Source organism: Salvia hispanica, chromosome 2 (assembly GCF_029641045.1).
Source record: "Salvia hispanica isolate PSC_SH4W2 chromosome 2, Shi_PSC_v1, whole genome shotgun sequence".
Classification (NCBI taxonomy): domain Eukaryota; kingdom Viridiplantae; phylum Streptophyta; class Magnoliopsida; order Lamiales; family Lamiaceae; genus Salvia; species Salvia hispanica.
The window spans coordinates 36,155,353-36,173,088 of record NC_142693.1 but is presented as its reverse complement, the minus strand read 5'-3'; the positions used below and the strand labels follow the sequence as shown (position 1 = coordinate 36,173,088).

General features: G+C 32.9%; 1 protein-coding gene across 2 annotated transcripts; it reads right to left on the bottom strand.

The window, feature by feature from the left end:
• Positions 1-3,811: 3,811 nt before the first annotated feature.
• Positions 3,812-8,477, bottom strand: LOC125202316 (putative boron transporter 2). Of its 2 annotated transcripts, XM_048100694.2 has the most exons (12): positions 7,217-8,461; positions 7,032-7,114; positions 6,752-6,944; positions 6,533-6,671; positions 6,065-6,230; positions 5,792-5,958; positions 5,524-5,697; positions 5,351-5,446; positions 5,138-5,275; positions 4,747-5,066; positions 4,406-4,676; positions 3,812-4,316 (listed from the first exon to the last, which is right to left on the bottom strand). In XM_048100694.2, the coding sequence occupies exons 1-12, from the start codon at positions 7,318-7,320 to the stop codon at positions 4,026-4,028; spliced, it is 2,142 nt and encodes a 713-aa protein (XP_047956651.1). In that variant the 5' UTR covers positions 7,321-8,461; the 3' UTR covers positions 3,812-4,025. The 2 variants fall into 2 exon arrangements, with proteins under 2 accessions (XP_047956651.1, XP_047956650.1); XM_048100693.2 differs by having other exon boundaries at positions 6,752-7,114; positions 7,217-8,477.
• Positions 8,478-17,736: the final 9,259 nt, after the last annotated feature.

Below are 17,736 nucleotides of genomic sequence, written 5' to 3'. Positions count from 1 at the left end.
AATAGCTTAATTTTTATTTAAAATAAAAACAATGCAAGTAGTTTGAAAATGAGTAACGGGCATGGACCTCATTTTGATGTCCTGTTCGTGGGCCTAAAATGTAAGAAGAGTACTAGTCAGGTTAGCCCAATTCAGGTCCATAACTTATCTACTCTTTGTCTCAAACCATTTAATAATATGGTATATTAGATTTTCGTACTTGCCCTTATGCTAGCAAAGTAAGAACATATAATAAGCCTTTCCATTTCTTAATTTTTTCTATAAGAATAGAACAATGGACCAGTTTGCGAAAAATGATCATAATCCGAATTTCCTATCAAATTCTTTAGCTTTTGTAAAAACCCTCTGAGTACAGTCATCTATTGTTTAATTGCGGCAAAAGTGTAAGCTTGTGTACATATAGAACGAGCCCAGTGAGCACGTTTGCACACTATGCGAGCGTTCCAAATCATCCCGATTTTTTTAGTAGTAGTAATAACTTTTTTTTCAATAAATTCACTCACTTTTGTAACTACTAAATCATTTTTAACAACAAGAAAGCGTATTTTTTATTTGAAACACATTGTCACTTTTATTCACAACTAACAATCACTTTTAAAGTCCTACCATTATTTTTCTAAGTTCAAAGCTTTCCTTCTCTATTTTATTTTTCGTTTAAAAATTGTAAACCTAACTATTGTACTGTATATACAAAAAGCAAATTGTGTGGAGGCTGATACAAAATTAAAGCCAATTACGAACAACCACACTGAACAAGAGAGATTAAAAATATGATATCTTACATTATCCCTATTTGTCGATTCTTGTTACTGAGTGTGACAACACATGACTAAATTATCAAGAGTAGTTCTCCTAAGTCCTAATTCCTGATTTAAAATATATTCATCTAACCGCTTAACTCATTTGTACTAGTACTATTAGTTTTTGGTTCTCAATTAATTTCATAACTATTAAATCTAAAGTCGGAGAAAATATTTAAATGTTTGACGATTAATTTATTTTATGTCTAACCACGGATTCTTTTTAAATCGGTTAGCAGAAATTTGGTATGTTAACCCATTGATTAGAAGAAAATTAAGTAAAACTAATGATATTTGCATGACAATAAAGTGAAAGCGATTTTACCCTTTTCACCTAGCTTAGAAACTATAAATATATGGAAACATCCTAAAATATCCGAGTAAGATCTCTTTCTAAACAAATAAAATAAAATAAAATAAAAAAGATAAAAAGTAAAGGCGTAAAAATAATTTATGAATTTCGCCTTACCAATAATTTAATTAGGTCATATGGAGGCCAACCTTTGCCTGGCATATTTTCGTGAAGCTCAATTTTCTTCTACAATTTTGTAATACTATTTATGAATACTTTCTAAATGGTGGTAAAAATATCATATACTAGTACATCATACATGCATGTGGCTCACTTGCATGATTCAATAAAATACGAGATATTCATAAAACGACAAAAGGTAAGATATTCTTTGAGCGTGATAACTAATCAAATATCGAATCATGTCCACCTTTTTCATTAAATTGTTTAAGATATGGAAGGATATCACTTGATAAATCAAGCATGAATTCTTTTCTTAATCCTTTTTAGGTACCTAACTTTATGATGTCACGTACACATAGCCACATATTTTTTCACCTAAGTAGACGCGGTTAAATGTTATTGTCAGTGGCGAATCCAGGATTTTTAATTTGGGAGTACGGCAAATAATATGGAGTTTGAAAATCTGGACAATCCTTTTTATTCTCTTGAATATGAATATCTTGTATAAACGCGAATATAATGACTAAACAAGAAAGCATATATAAAAGCTAGTAATACATTTATTTTTTCAATTGTTTGGGTAAAACTAAAGTAAATCCATAGTTTTAATAAAACAAGATAAAAAAAAAGTATTAAAAGGCTATAGAACTTTTAATTGTTTTAACCAAACAAAAGAGAAAAAGAATTGAAATAAGTAAAATAATAACACTTTCAATTAATTAGAGTAGAATAAAATGGGAAAAGAGGGTAAAGAAATCAAACTCAAAGTAAAAAAGTCGAAACTTGAAACCAGGCAGCAAGGAGAGATCGAACTCAGAACCTCTATGTTAAAAGGTGGGAGCAGAACCACTAGACCATCAACGCTTTCTTAAAAAATTAGCTTAATACATGGTATTAGTATTCTGATTTGGGGGTACAGTTGCACCCCCTTGTTCTAGCCTGAATACGCCACTGGTTAGCGTACTCAATTTATGTTAGCCCGATAACAATATCAAATACACCCTACTATAATTAATTTCATGAAAATATCATTCTTTACCATGCGTCACACTTTGTGATGCATGGCCATTCCGGACCGGCATCCCGGTTTTGATTTCGGACTTGTATGGTCAATGCGGAACTAGCTAACTGGTTATACTGGGCCGGTTCCGGCTCTAGACATAGCGAAATCAACATCGATGGTTTCAAACAGTTGGTTTGCCGGTTAATCGGGAATATAATAGAAAAGTGTAGGGGTGCTATTTCCACCGAAACCATCTATTTTATGTAGAAAATCAGCAATTTACGTATTTTATCTTATTCTAAATATTTGTTACTTATTCAATTTTGTACTCCTATTTCCTCTTTGATTTTATGTCAACTCATTATTAATTAATTATCAATCTATAAAAATCATAATTCAACACAATTAAACTGCGAAATCACTGCAACCATAACAAAAAATGCCATTGGGCTGATCACGATTCCACTTCACGTGGAACCATAACAGCTGGTTCTAGAACCAGTGGCACCACTTGTCACACTTCCGTTGAATCTTGATCGGTTTTGCTTGATTATCTTGAAATTCTATATGTAAATTGCTTAGGATAATATTGCATTTCACAAACTCATTGTTTAAAACAAAATTTATATATTGAATATTTTTTTATGAAATTATGGGAATATTAGTTATGAATCTTTATGAGTTTTAAGAAGGACAATAATGGTTGGGACATCAATCCTTGTTATGGACACCAATTGCTCTTGCATACACATTCCACCAATTTGTGTTCCCTATCCTACTCTATAACTCCTTCACACATTTTCTCTTTGTATGTTTCTTATCTCACTATGATTCTCTTCTTTCTCATTCTTTGATTTGAATGTTTTACACAAAGATTGTAATTTGTAAATATTCTTGATGCTATTTTGTTTGATTGAAAATAATTGTCATGACTATTATTGGTGCTATATATCAATCTCATACTGTGCAAAAACCAACTTTGATTTAATATTCAATGTAGTGAGACAAGCAAAAGTTAGGTACTGCATGTTGTTAAGCAATATGAGAAAAAAGGATTACCCAATCTTTGGTGATTACAAGAGAAAAGGCAATCAACCTAATGATCTTACCTCCATTATGAAGGCTAAAACTGAAATTGACATTTGTACACACCAAATTCTTAGCTAAGCAAGTTGTTCTAAAATACATGATCTTGACAACTTATTACTTATAATGCATTTAATCAATAAACATTTTTAAATGCGAATCATTTGTCAGTTTAATAATTGCTCCTCTTGATGCCTTTTTTCCTGGACAAAATATCACCTCAAAATATTGATAGACAAGCTGACTTGGTAGCTCTCTGGGACATCCATTAATTTAAAAGAACATATACACTAAAAAATTGTCATTTTTTTAAAAAAAGAGTCTATTTACTTTTTCAAGCATCTTATAATTTGAAACCAGACACTATTTATATATGTTAAAAGTGGATGCATTTTTATTTTTCATCCATCAATATGTATATGCTTGTTTTTTCTCTAAGAAGAAATGTAAAAAAAAAAGTGTGTTTCAAATAAATAACTCCCATTTTTATGATTAACGGTCTTCTGCCCATGAGAGTGAAGGTTGTGTACAATGTAGTAAGACAATAAACACAAAAACTTAGATGTTAGAACAGCCAAATATCTAAATTATTACTCAAGTCTCTTCTACATAATAAGGACCTCTCAAGCACCAAAATGAGAACTAATGGAGATTGTCTGGATCAAGAAGATGATGATCCATGACTATTTTGTCCGAGAAGGCTCGGGGTTTGCCTTAATTCTACGTGTCTACCGTTCGACCTCGGGCTTAACTCAGATCGTATTTCAGTAAGATGTGGGCTCTGCACCCTCTCAGGCAGCCGAGGACTGTACATGGACTTCATTTCCTCCAGAGGTGGCTGAGTTGAACTATTGACCTTTGGGCTACGACCATGGCGGATCTCACCACGACTTCTTGTAATCATCTCGTCCAACAACTCACCACTGTCGAGATTGATGGTATTACCTTGTTCCTGAATGCATAAAACCCGTGTTATTCATTCGTATTACCTTCTTATTTACATCACAAAACTATTGTTAAACCCGTGACATGAAGGCTTACGTCATAGGATATGTTGTAGTTAATAGCAGGGGCTTCTTCATACTCTGCAGCATCCAAGTCTTGCAGATGAGCTCCTTTGAAGAACTTGGGAAGCAGATACTGGCGCACGGGGACAAGAAGCATGATCAGCAAAGGGAAGAGGACGCCAGCTATGGGGATCCACGTTATTCCAAAGCATAAAAGCAAGTAAAACGTCTGAAACAATGTGAAGAGCGCGATTGTTTTGAATGGCACAGTCTCCACAAAGGTCGCGTGATACTCCTCTAGCACCCTACATCAGTTGCAGAGAATCAGAAAATGTGAAACGCAGCATTATGGTGCGCTCTTAAGCACGAACTCACATGTATCTTCGACTTGGAGCTGTGAAAAGCAGCAAGATTCTTTCCCAGAACTGGTTTCCTGGCAAGCTCTCGATTGCCATGAAGGCAAAATAGCCCCAGAGGACTGCAGTGGGAATCTTTTTCAACAGAGGCATGGCAGCAAGACAACATCCAACCATTAAGGCCTGAAGTAGATTGCTGACGCGTTGCTCCTTAACTTCCACAGGTAGGAGATCATCGACATCCTTGTCCACATCAAAGATGGTACCATCAACTGGTGCGTCCATGTAGCCACTAGTGGATGCGAGCTGAATGGTTGATTCTTTCAGCTCATTTAGCCCCTATTCAGAACAGTGGTTAAGAATATGCAATCAGTGTTTAAAGGAATAAGCCATTCTTAAACGAAGCATACCAAAGCAGCTGGAGTTTGGTATACGAGTGGAGTCTGCATCTCCGTGTATGCTTCTTGCATGCTTCTATACAGCTGAGATAGATTGGCATTTTTACTGATGCTATCTCGTGCAGTTGATACGAGCTTGTTCCTCAAAAGCTGAAAGGGAGGCCCACAGCAATGAGATGACAACACCTATGTGGCTATTCAATTCTTCGAATTTTCTGGATTTACCTGATGTTTCAGAGTGGCCAAACTTTTCGTGTGCATTGGGGACTGCGGAATAACTCCATTGGCAGGAGGAATGCCGATGAGACCGCATACTATCACCTAGTTACCACGATATATTAGATTTCTATCATGAAATGATGAGAAATACAAATAAAAAATTTTGTTCGACAACTTACCAAAACTCCCAAGAGCAGGAGATCATAGTGATAAGAAGACGGCTTCTTTAGATTGAACTCTTTCTGCTGTGCAAGCTGAGATGCAACACTATGATCAAAGTAATAAAGCACAGCTATCATTGTGGCAGGAATAAATGCTCCAATAATATAAAGTAGTGGCAAATCCCCCATGTCCTGAGACATCCAAAAGATAGAGAGAGATCAGTGACTCAGATATGGGGTATCTCATCACTTTTATAGCTACTTTGAAAGGATAAAGGAGAAGCACCTTGATGACTGTCCAGTTCGTGTATGCACCAGCTGACCACGGATTTGGGCTAACGAGTCTTCTTGGTATCCCTTTTGGAACGTCGCTAGCTGGTATGTAAGACACACCAGTCCAAACGAGCACCATTAGTGGGACACCATAGTCCGTGATAAACCCTCTAAACCACCCTTCAAATTAGAGTTACGAGTTAGCAAACTCTGTCTATACGCAGTCTGGAGTTGAACTTATTCGTAGAATTTCCTTTATTAAATACATTCTTGATAGTTAGCGCACCTGCACCATAGCGCCAGGTTCTAGCCTCACGACTCCTCAATGCAGTAAGAAGAAGGCCAAATGAAAGCACCAAAGCAAACATTCCGTTTCCAAAGCGCCAGGAAGGTAAAAGAGCAGTTGCACTTTCGTTTCCTCTCTTAGGAACGCCAAACTCCTCCACAACTCCCTAAACATAACTCAGAGATTTAATCATCTTGATCAAAGAGATTAGACAGGCAATACATATCCTCACAAAAGCAGGTGCAAATTGCAAAGAAGAGTTAAAAATAATTGACTAGAAAGCAACATTTTCAGACTAGTTGAGCCACAAATGACAGTCTAGTGATTGACTATATAAGCCACTGATTTAGCACAAATAATTTTCTAGGAATTCGCAATTCATTCACGTAAGAAGGCCACGATGGTTGCTAAAAATTATACTTGCTCATCTATGAAAAGAAAGTCGAGGAAGGGTACAGTGATGCTCACACGTATTGCCTGCTGCATAAAGAGCATTGCGATTAAAAGACCAAACAATTCACCAGCAACACGCGTAAACCGATTGATAATAGAGCAAGCACCTAAGATAGCCAGCAAGAAAAGCAAAATGGATGTCCACACACAGACCCTACACAAGACAGTTCAGCATTCAATAGCAAATTTCTAGAGTTTTTGGACTTTCAAGTGTAAAGAACTAAAAACTCATACCATGCTGTCCAGGCTAAGAACAACTTCTCCCCCAAATCTTTTCGATCTTTGGCAAAATCGAACATGAAAGTGTACATTAACACTGTGGGCTCGGCTACACCAAGTATAAGTAGTGGCTGTCCACCTATGACAGAGTGGATCACACCACAGAGTGCAGTTGATGCAAGTGTTTGCACTGCTGTTAAAGTTCCATCTGCAACAACACCAAGTTTTCCTATAAGATCTTTGCAACATAACAAAAAGATGCCAAAATTTGAATATTCGGACGAATCTGCCTTACTGGTGTTTCTCTCCAGTTGCACACCGAAAGATATAACAGGAATTGCAGATGCAAAGAATATATACGTTGTTGGAGCCAAGATCCTACAAAACAGCAATTACAATTTCAAATATCTTGAAATGACAGTCACAAACATGAGAATCATTTCTATACATTACATTTGAAGCATGATCAATGACACGAACCTGATACCTGCGCCTATCCCGCTACTCCAATCTTGTTTGTAGCACAGAAGCCTCCCTTTGAGATCATTCTTAATCCCACGAAAGGGAACAAAGGTTTCCTCCATCCCAAAATTCTCACACAAATATAGTTTAACAAAGAAACGCGAAAATGAAACAACACTAAACTCGAACAAAAGTGGTACTCGAGAGGCTTATATCTCAAACTATATTTGCATATAAAAGGCTGTGGGCAGAAGAAACATAAAACTACTTGATTATTGTAAAAAGTTGGGATATCTTTGAGGCTATGTATAATACTCTGAGACCTTTCAAGAGGTCCATATCAACTAAAATCTGTCAAGAATTTGAAAACAGGTTACATCCTGATAAAATTTGATAAGAATAGTTTGTATTTGTTCAACTGAAACGAACAAAAGAATTGATCAGCGATGAATGAAGTGTGATCAAACACAGAAACTGGTTATAGCTCTGCAAGAACTTTCCTAGGCCTACTTGAACTCCATGTTAGTATCAGAAACAGAAAGGATTTAACGAAATGAATGCATTACTGATCAACAACACAGAAGTGAACTAACGGTTGGCAACAATAATGCTCAGATCCATCATATCAATACTCAACTTACATCTAAACAGAAACTTTTCGAAATCATCAACTACTTCAAACCAAAATGCAAAGAGCCAAAAACCAAGAAGCAAAATGAGATAAATTTACATGGTAAAGCCACTTTATCCCAGGATCCTAACACTCAAAAAGCTTCAAACTTTGCAAACAGAAAGGGGAAAACAGCAAGAATCAAGACAATTTAGCGAGACTCCATTTATGGAAAAGTGAAGGTTTAGTTAAAGCAGAATTGCATGAATAAGATTGAAGGGAATTAGGGGGAGCCCATGGCTTTATATAGTGGGGAGGAGCGATCTAACTCGGTCTAAAGCTAATAGGCATTAAATGGTGTTTAACAGATTGAGCAAAATTTCTATGCCTATTTGAGTGCGGTTACAATATTTGAATACACACAGTTTCTCAAGAGGAGAGAGAGATTTGGGAAGAGAAATTCCAGAATTAGCAGTGGAAGTGCAGGGCAGTAGTATAGAGTGAAGACAATGTACCAAGAAAACAACGGAAATGAAGCTATAAATGAGCGAAGCGAGAAAGGAGAGGGAGAGAGAAAGGGTGTCCTTTCACGGTTTTTTTAATCGTGTGAGAGAAACAAACTCTTGAGCAGAGATAGTGTGAGGTGAGTAAGCATAAATACTGTTAGCATGCAAGTAAACAAAAAACTAAATTCAAGATTAAAAAAATTATAATCTTGAAAAGTTGCCTGCAAAGAGAAAACATAATTATTGTGATTTGTGTCTAAGACACGGAATAAATATGTTTGCTTCAGAGAATCAACCATGGAAATGCTGCTATCCAAGATAACCGCCAAAAGAGTTGCTAAGAAATTAGGTACAACTATCCTTTTCTCCCATTTCTCTTTTTCTTTTCCTGGTATTCTGTTTAATTTACTCTATCCATCCCGATTAAGAGTCACACTTTTTTATTTCGGTTCATCCCCGATTAAGAGTCACACTTCCTACTTACTATATTTGGACATCAAAAATACCTTTATTGTTGGCAAAATTTACACAAAATACCATTATTTACACAAATTTATTACACACAAAAAATCAAAGAGGTCCAATATTCCACCACCTAACTCCATTTATTACACATTCAAACACTTCCTTAAAATTCGTGCCCAGTTAAAGTGTGACTCTAATCGGGGACGGAGGGAGTAATATTTTTCTTCTAAAAATTCCATTTGAAGAATCAAAATTAAATCCTTGTCTCACTGTTTTTATACAATAATATCTCAATTTTAAAGTACTTGCTAGCATAGATGTAAGAGCATCCGCAATGGTCGGCTAGCGACCGGCTAGCCAATTCGTCGCGCTAGCCGATCGGCTAGCCGAACCATTGCAATCGGCGAGGACGAAATCGGCGAGCGGATCGGCGTGGGCTGGCCGATCGCTCGTCGCTGGCCGAAGCGCTGGCCGATCGGCTAGCCGCCATTGTGGCGGCCCGATCGGCCAGCGATCGGCCAGCGCTATTTTTTAATTTTTTTTAAATTTTTTTTTAATTCTTTTTTTAATTTTTTTTAATTCTTTTTTTTTAATTTTTTTTAATTCTTTTTTTTTATTTTGAAAAATTATATAAACGCGATTTTCTCTATCTCTAAATTTCTGTACAAGAGCAACATCTAGCGATGGACAACAACAACTAGCCCAATACAAAATTAAGACCTAAAACAGAAACATGTCATACCGTCGGGTAGCGGCAAACTATAACGGATTCAAGGCATACTAACATTTTTTTATGTATTTTTTTAATAAATTAGTGAGGAGTAGAGTGGGGCGGTGGCTCGTGTGTGGAAGCCCGGATTTTTTTTTATTATGCAATTTTTTTTTATTTTTAGTTAATGTACTTTTTTTAAAAATAAAATTAATGAATTTTCCCGTATATGTCTCGTAAATTTAATTCGGTAATTTAATCGTGATTTTAATTCCGTAAATGTAGTATATTTTGAATTATTTTTATTATGGCTGGCCTATGGCTAGCCTATGGCTGGCCTAAATCTGATGTGGCAGGTGAATTTTTTAGTGTTGCTGACGTGGCAGGGGAGAGAATGGCTAGCCTATTGCTGGCCTAAGCACCATTGCGGATGCTCTAAGATGATTCTTAATCCCAAGATCTAACACGATAATAGAGCAAGTTCCATGCTTGAGCCAAATTCTACTATGTTAAAACATTCATATTTAAGTTGTCTCACATCAACATTGTTAACATAAAAAGAAATCATTTTTAACACCTAGTTAATCACTCCTTGTAACACCACTTGATTTAAGGATGAAAATTCAATAGAATTTGGTTGGTCTCCCTTTTCATGTATCATGTATGCTTAAGTGAGTGAAACTATACCTACCTCTTAATATTTAATATTCCCTCCGTTCCAAGGTAATTGAAGCATTTTCTATGGGCACGTGATTTAAATTGATGTGTTAAAAGTTAAAGTAAAGAGAGTAAAATAAGAGAGGGTATTATAAAGTAAGTGAGATGAAGAGAGAGTAAAATAAGAGAGATGATAAAGTTTTTGCTAAAAATAAAATGACTCGACTATTTTAGAATAACCCAAAAAGAATAGTACTAACAACTTAACTATAGAGTATGGTATTAGAGCATTGCTTATGTCTGAGTTAAATGTGTCATTTGGAGGTGACGAATCACGAGTGACTTGTTCAGATATTAACAAATACTACAAATAATTTACATGTGCGGATGTGTTGAGATATTCACGTGTGAATGTTTCGCAATGCAAATATATATGAAATAAAAAGAGATAAAATTAATTACATGGTGAGACATTTCTCATATGATAATTGGTTTTGGATGAAACCTTATATTTGGTTTGATGTTTTATAAATAGGATCGGTCGAGCCACTAGTCTAGCCATAATAATAAAATATATGGAGTATTAAATAAAAAAATTAATATTACTTAATTTTAACAATATCTTGATTTACAATTTTATTAGAAATAATGAATTATTGTATTTATTTAAAGTTTGTGCTTTATTATTAGTTTATTCTGTTGTTTGCAGTTAAACTTACCGCGTGTCATATGTACAGTATTTCTGAAGTTAAAATAGTACTTATATTTGCATATAATTTGAATAGATATTACTCCTTAATCTCAACCACAAATTAATCACTTATGTTGATAATTTTTTATAAATAATTAAAGTTCAAAATAGGTTACAAAAATATTTATAGTGCAATGGACAAGATACTATCCTATTTTAGTCGAAGTAAGTTTTATTACTCTAACGCAGTGCTCTTGCTTCTCATAGAATTTGGTTGACCTTTTTAAAGAAATGTAGTATGTCTCATTTTGACATGATACAATTTCACTCCTACTATTTTAGAGGAAAATAGGATTTGAAAACACCTAAAACTATTAATTTGATGACTAAATTTATATACCCAAAGTCAGCAGGACTGTCAATTTATGTAATGTGTATTTTTAAATTAATTAAATGTAATACGGACAAAAAATAAAATTGCCCAAATCAATAAGATATTTTTGGATTAATGAAAGAATCAAATATTTTCCCGTCAAATATTCAAATCTTGCTTGCACAAAATTGGACTTACAAACTTGACGGTTTTAGACTTGAGAGTTGGGACTCGAATAATTGGTATAGAAATCTTAGACTTTCAATGCAATCACTGATATTTCTCTTAATTTAGTAAATAATTGAATGCCTTAACTTGGCAACAATAATAACTAGCGCCTTAGTAATTATATGGCATTAAAATTGCTATATCAGCATCAGAAATTAGAGACTACTATAGGCTAGTAACTACTACTACTATGAAGAGGTTTTAACTTAAAATCGCACAAATCATTAGGTTTTTTTTAATTATAAACTTGCTAAGTTGCGCACAACTTTAGTTTGCTTTCTATATCAGTAATAGTTAGTTATCTCCCTTTCGTGTTAAAGTTTATTTAGCATTAAGCTTTTATGTCATTTGCAATTTGACATAAAATTTTTCAATACATAAACAAATATGGGCGGTTATAGATAGCAAGCTTATTGCTCATCAAATTTGTCCATATTATTTCCTTTTCCCTATTTTATGAGTTTCATCGTATTCTAATAAAGACTCGTGTCGAGATGTCCATAAAATGTGTAAAATTATTATTTAAAAAAGTGATAATATTTTTTTATGTGTTCACCACATAGACATCCTCACATGATTCCACATCTTATTCCTAAATAGAGTACTACAAAGAAATCAAATTTTGTCACGAGAGGTTTTATATACGCAAGTAGCAATCGAAACATACACTTAGTTTAAATCTAAATTTCATACTGTCACCGGTCATTTAATTTAATTATTAAAAAATGTGTTACCGTGTTGCCGATATAGGCATATGTTCGGGTCACTGCGTACCCTAATTTAACACCCCTCACAATACTGTCGGACCGGAATGTGGGGGACCCTAAGGGTTGGGGTAATTTCAACCTTTTTTTGTATGGGAGAAGAAAGATCATCATGATCCCAGATTCTAGCAACTAGTTTTAGCTTTAGATTAGGAAGATTATTACTGAATTTATCATCATAATCCCAGATTTAAGTATCAGAAGTGACAAAAAAATAACATTAGATCACTATAAGAGTAGTTTTACTTTGAGACGGTGTAGATTTTAAGAAATTAATGTGAAAAAAATATATTGCATCTTCCATTTACTATCTAAAATCTCACTTTGAGTCACTGCCGATTTTAAAAAATATAAAAATGTTAGTTAAAAAATTAGTAAAATGTGTATAATGTTTTTATAATTTTATTTTATAATAAGACGTGAGTATAATCATTTATTTGAACGTGGGATCTATTCATCAAAATAACAAAGAAAATGTTGGCACAATAACTGGAGTGATGCGCAAATTCAACTGAAATGACATGCTAGAAGGTTAGCCTAATTAATCAACCGCCCAATATAAGCATATTAGGTTAACTCATGTCGTTATCATTTCGTTCTCATAATTTCAAAATCTGTTTTATCATTAATGCAACAGGAGTATATACAATCATGTTAGGGCTGGGCAAAAATACCGAAAAAATGATATATCGCTCGTATCGTATTGAAAAATATCGAAAAATTATCGAATTTTCGATATATCGTAATTTTCGATACGATACGATATCGTATCGTAAGTTTTCGATACGATAACGATATGGATTTCCTTATATCGCGATATATCGTTTTATATCGAAAATACGATATATATCGAAAATTTTCGATATATCGATATTTAAAATTTTCGATATATATCGATATTTTATTTTCGATATATATCGATATTTAACGATATATCGAATTTCGGTACGATATATCGAAATATCGATACGATAACGATATGATATTTTTTTATATCGAAAGTTCGATATATCGAAATTCGATATATCGAAACTTTCGATACGATAACGATATGAAATTCTTTCATATCGATATTTTCGATACGATACACGATACAACGTTTTTGATACGATATATCGTATCGACCCACCCCTTATCATGTCGCTTAGTTTAGAAATCGATTGGATTGATTTTAGAATCGGTTCTATATTTAGTGATATAATTTCATGATTAACTTACCCTTAATACATAAATTTAATTATTTTTTACAGTATTATTTTAATTAAAATTTATTGATTTAGGAATTAAATATGGTGATACTAATTACCACTCTACATAATTAATTTACTATATTTAATTATAAAATAATTTCATAAGTACCATATTTTTTTCAATTAAATTTTCACTTATCCATTTTATGTTTAATTTCTAGTTTTCTTCTTTGTCCTTTTGTTATTCTTTCATAGTTTATTTCATTTTACTATAAAATTTCTAAAATAAATCACCATTAGATATAAATAATCAATATCTTAACAAATGAAATACTTATCTTAATATACTAAAAAATATAAAAATATATTAAGCATCTTTCTTATTAAAATTAGAATAGAACAAAATCATGTAGAAACAATGCTTATTATAAGTAAATTATAAAAACAATTGTATACCAGGGTACGTTCAATCATATAAATAATTGGTAGTAACGAGACGACAATTTACTTTTATTAAATCAATTGTGGCAAAAATGTATATATTAAATCATGCCTGTCCATATTTAAATATCACCTAGTTATATATATACGTGTAAATTGTTTGGTTCTTGCTTCATATCAAGAAAAAGCTTTTCAGGTTTGGAGCTTGAAGGATTGACAAATGACGATGATAAATGTGTCTTCTGCAAAATCAAAAATGAGACCCTTAACCTTTTTCTTTTTGTGTGTAAGTTTTGGTATTGTGGTCGTTCTCAATGGAATGTGGGATGTGTCTTATTGCTCCCTAAACTAAGCTAAGGCAAATCTCCTCTCATGTAGTGAGACACCATTCATGAAAAAGTTCGATATGATGTTGTGGATGACAATGTTCTACACCATCACATGGTTAATTTGGAATATTCAAAATATGAAATCTTCAAGGATTGAAGCAAAATTGGAAGTTCGAGAAATGACAACTCTTTTGGCATCTTGGCACATGAACATTAGGTTGCGTCATGACTTTTTTTTTACCAGGCTAAAGCTACATGAAGTGAGGTAGTGACTACGAAAATATTCCTAGGCTTTCTTCTATATGTCGAAAGGATTAGGCGTGTTTTTTTGCTTTCTTATCGCTTTTGATCTGTTTTATATGTCTTGTTTGGTATTGGTTAGGTGTGTTTCTTTTGTTGTATTTTGCTTTTAGCTATGAAAGCTCTCTTTTCTTTCCGCAATAACTGTTGCATGGTGATGGAGTATTACTTTTTTCTTTTCTTTTGTGTTGATTGGTTTGTAAGAACCCCTCTTCACCCGCTACCAATTTAAGTATTTTTCTCATAAAAAGTACTTGTATATATGTAAAATTAAATAAAAGTTCCATGTATATTAGTGAATATAATTGTCATTATATCTTGTTAACAATCCTATTGTTTTGCCATTCGGATTAGACATATCACATATGTCAATAATATCGTTATAAAGTTTCTCCATTTCTTATAAGAAATCTATAAGATAAAGCCCCAAATTATTAGTACATCACATTCCCAATATGTAAAAAGATAAAGTTCTCTTTTGTACGGACACCATGCTGCCTTTTTTGATAATCTTATCTTTAATTCCCTAAAGTAGAAGGAAAAAAATATTATCTTATGTACACGATATTGCATAATGCATACGTGTATATATTTGCAACTTATTCATATTCAAATGGTTTGGAGTTGTGTGTAGTGTACCTACTTTTACTTTCATCCTCGTGTTTTTTAACAAACCTCTTGTTTAAATTCGGTATTTGGATGATGTAAAGTGCAATTTGCATTAGCATTAAGTCCTTTTTATTTATTTTGGTTAATAGTTACTATTACTTAATTATAAACTAGTATACCCTAAAAAGTTAAAAAATATATTAATTGTTGGCTGGTGTGTACGTCAATTAGGTATGTGATCAGAAATAATGTGCCACCTGACTAACTTTTCTAAAGCTTACTACACATATTATTTATTTATTTAAATTTGTGTATTTATGATTGGCTAGGGCGTTAGACCAACTTGTTTCGTGGAATCCACATTTGCCCATTTCGATATTTGAAGATAATAAAGGGAAATATATAACTAAAATTGCTGACCGGTAATTAAGCTTCATTTGTTTTTAAGTTTAATTAAATTACTTATATTTGGAAAACTTAAAATCTCAAAGAATCGAGATCCCTAATTCTTTGTGAACTTAGATGATACACAATAAGAAAATCACTAAAAAAGAACTAATAGTAGTAATAAACTTGATTTTTACTATCATATTTTTTTATTGGGTCTATAAACAAAAGTTATCTACTACTACTATTTTTGAGATTCAAAGCACACTCATGAAAACCAATTGCAAGGTTTTCCTCATCCCAAAATAATATGGTGAATTAAAGAAGACTATTAATAAAGAAACAAATATGAGCCCAAGTTGTCAACTTTTATATTTCATCATATTGAAAATTTACACGATTTAATTAATGGCATTAAATAACTATCTGTATTAAGCATAAACCACATATTAATTATTGTTTAATACTATTAGCCCGTTTTAGAAAGAGAAGGGCCCCTACTCACTTCTAAAATTCGGTCAAATGAATAAATTAGGAAACAGTAATAATATAGTTACTTTTTTAGTCAACTAACAATTATCTAGACCAATGGTGACTAATTCGAAGCGTGGACCATATATTAATGATTTTAGAGCTCTAGCTTTGGTTTGGCCCCTACATATTTTATCATAAAATGATACATCTCCATGCTTGCATTATCACTAGACAAACCTTTTTTTCGTAATACATGTAATCTTGATCGAAAAAGACAAACCTTTGATTTGATTTTGAAATAATTTTTATGTTTTGTCGTCTATATCGCGTCTTGTTAGCGATACCATGTGTTGAAGCTTTATACCAATAGTGAAATATTTGGTTTGATATTGTTTATAGACGTAGATACACATTGTAGCGAATTGAGTAACCAATTTATGCGTTTATTTTGTTTATGTTCGGGATTACTTGCATCGATTTCCTAACATAGACAATATACTATATACAACAGTCATTCATGCACTAGTTATGTCTCTTCACTGGACATGAACTATCGATACAACTTTATGTATCTATAAACTATTTTGAAAGTATCAAATTTGCTTTTGAATTTATGTAAGCAATAAAATACAAAATTAATGATTGAAGCATCTTGAAAAATAATTCAAACGCATAGAACCAGCTGAAATAAACCATGATAAGATATTAACAATAGCATGAGGAAAAAAGCCAAGAGTAACGGCGCATAGCCTATGAACGTAGTCTTGTCATAAAAAGCCTTAAAGAATATTCGTAGTTTCTAAATAGTACTAGTATTATTAATATTGCTATTACGAAATAGTGTCATAATTACACATAAAGTTACTAAAATGAATCAATTTTAATCTAGTTTAAAATTAAAATAATGATAATGTTGTTGGACGATTGGGCTACTTAATTTAGTACTACTATTATTAATTTTTTTCAAACATCAAACACGGCAAACTACTTGATTAATTATTAACCAATTCTCAACTCGAGAGGCCAATTTTTACGATAGTACGACAATAATACAAAGTACTCCACATTTATTCTTCAAATGATGCAAGGATACAGCTTCTGAAAATGAATACTACTCCCTCTGTCCCGGCTAAGATGACACATTATTTAGCCGACACGGGATTTTAGGAGTTATTGGTTAAAGTGTTTAATTAGAGAGAGAGAAGGTGGGTGTAAGTATTAAAGTAGAGAGATAAAGAAAGATGGATGTTTTAATAGGAGTGAGAAATAGTGGTTGAGTGTATGAATTGAAGAGAGAAAGTTACCAAAAAAGGAAATGTGGCATCTTAGTTGGGACAAACTAAAAAGAAAAACGTGTCATCTTAAGCGAGACAGAATGAGTACTATTTTCAAGTCCTGCATAATATAGGAAAAGATAGAAATAGTATAGATGCCCATTGAATTCTTAGTCATAACCCAAAGCCCATTTTGTACAATTTAAGACCCAATCTTCGCCAAAATGGGCCAGTAGTTGAACTACTTAGGTAAACAAAAAATTCTAGAAAAGCCCATCTGCATTAGAATTTATCCCACAATTTCCAAAATTCAAGTCTTAATTTTCTTCTCTTTCTTTTTGGCCTAATGATGTCTAAAGACTAAAATCACGAATTTGAAATAAATAGTGTTTAATTTTGATTTTCCTATAGTATTAGTGTGACTATTATTGTTATTATTATTATTATTATTATTATTATTATTATTATTATTATTATTATTAAAATTAGTGACAACATAAGCCTACTTGTTTCCTGTTCTATTTAGGTCAG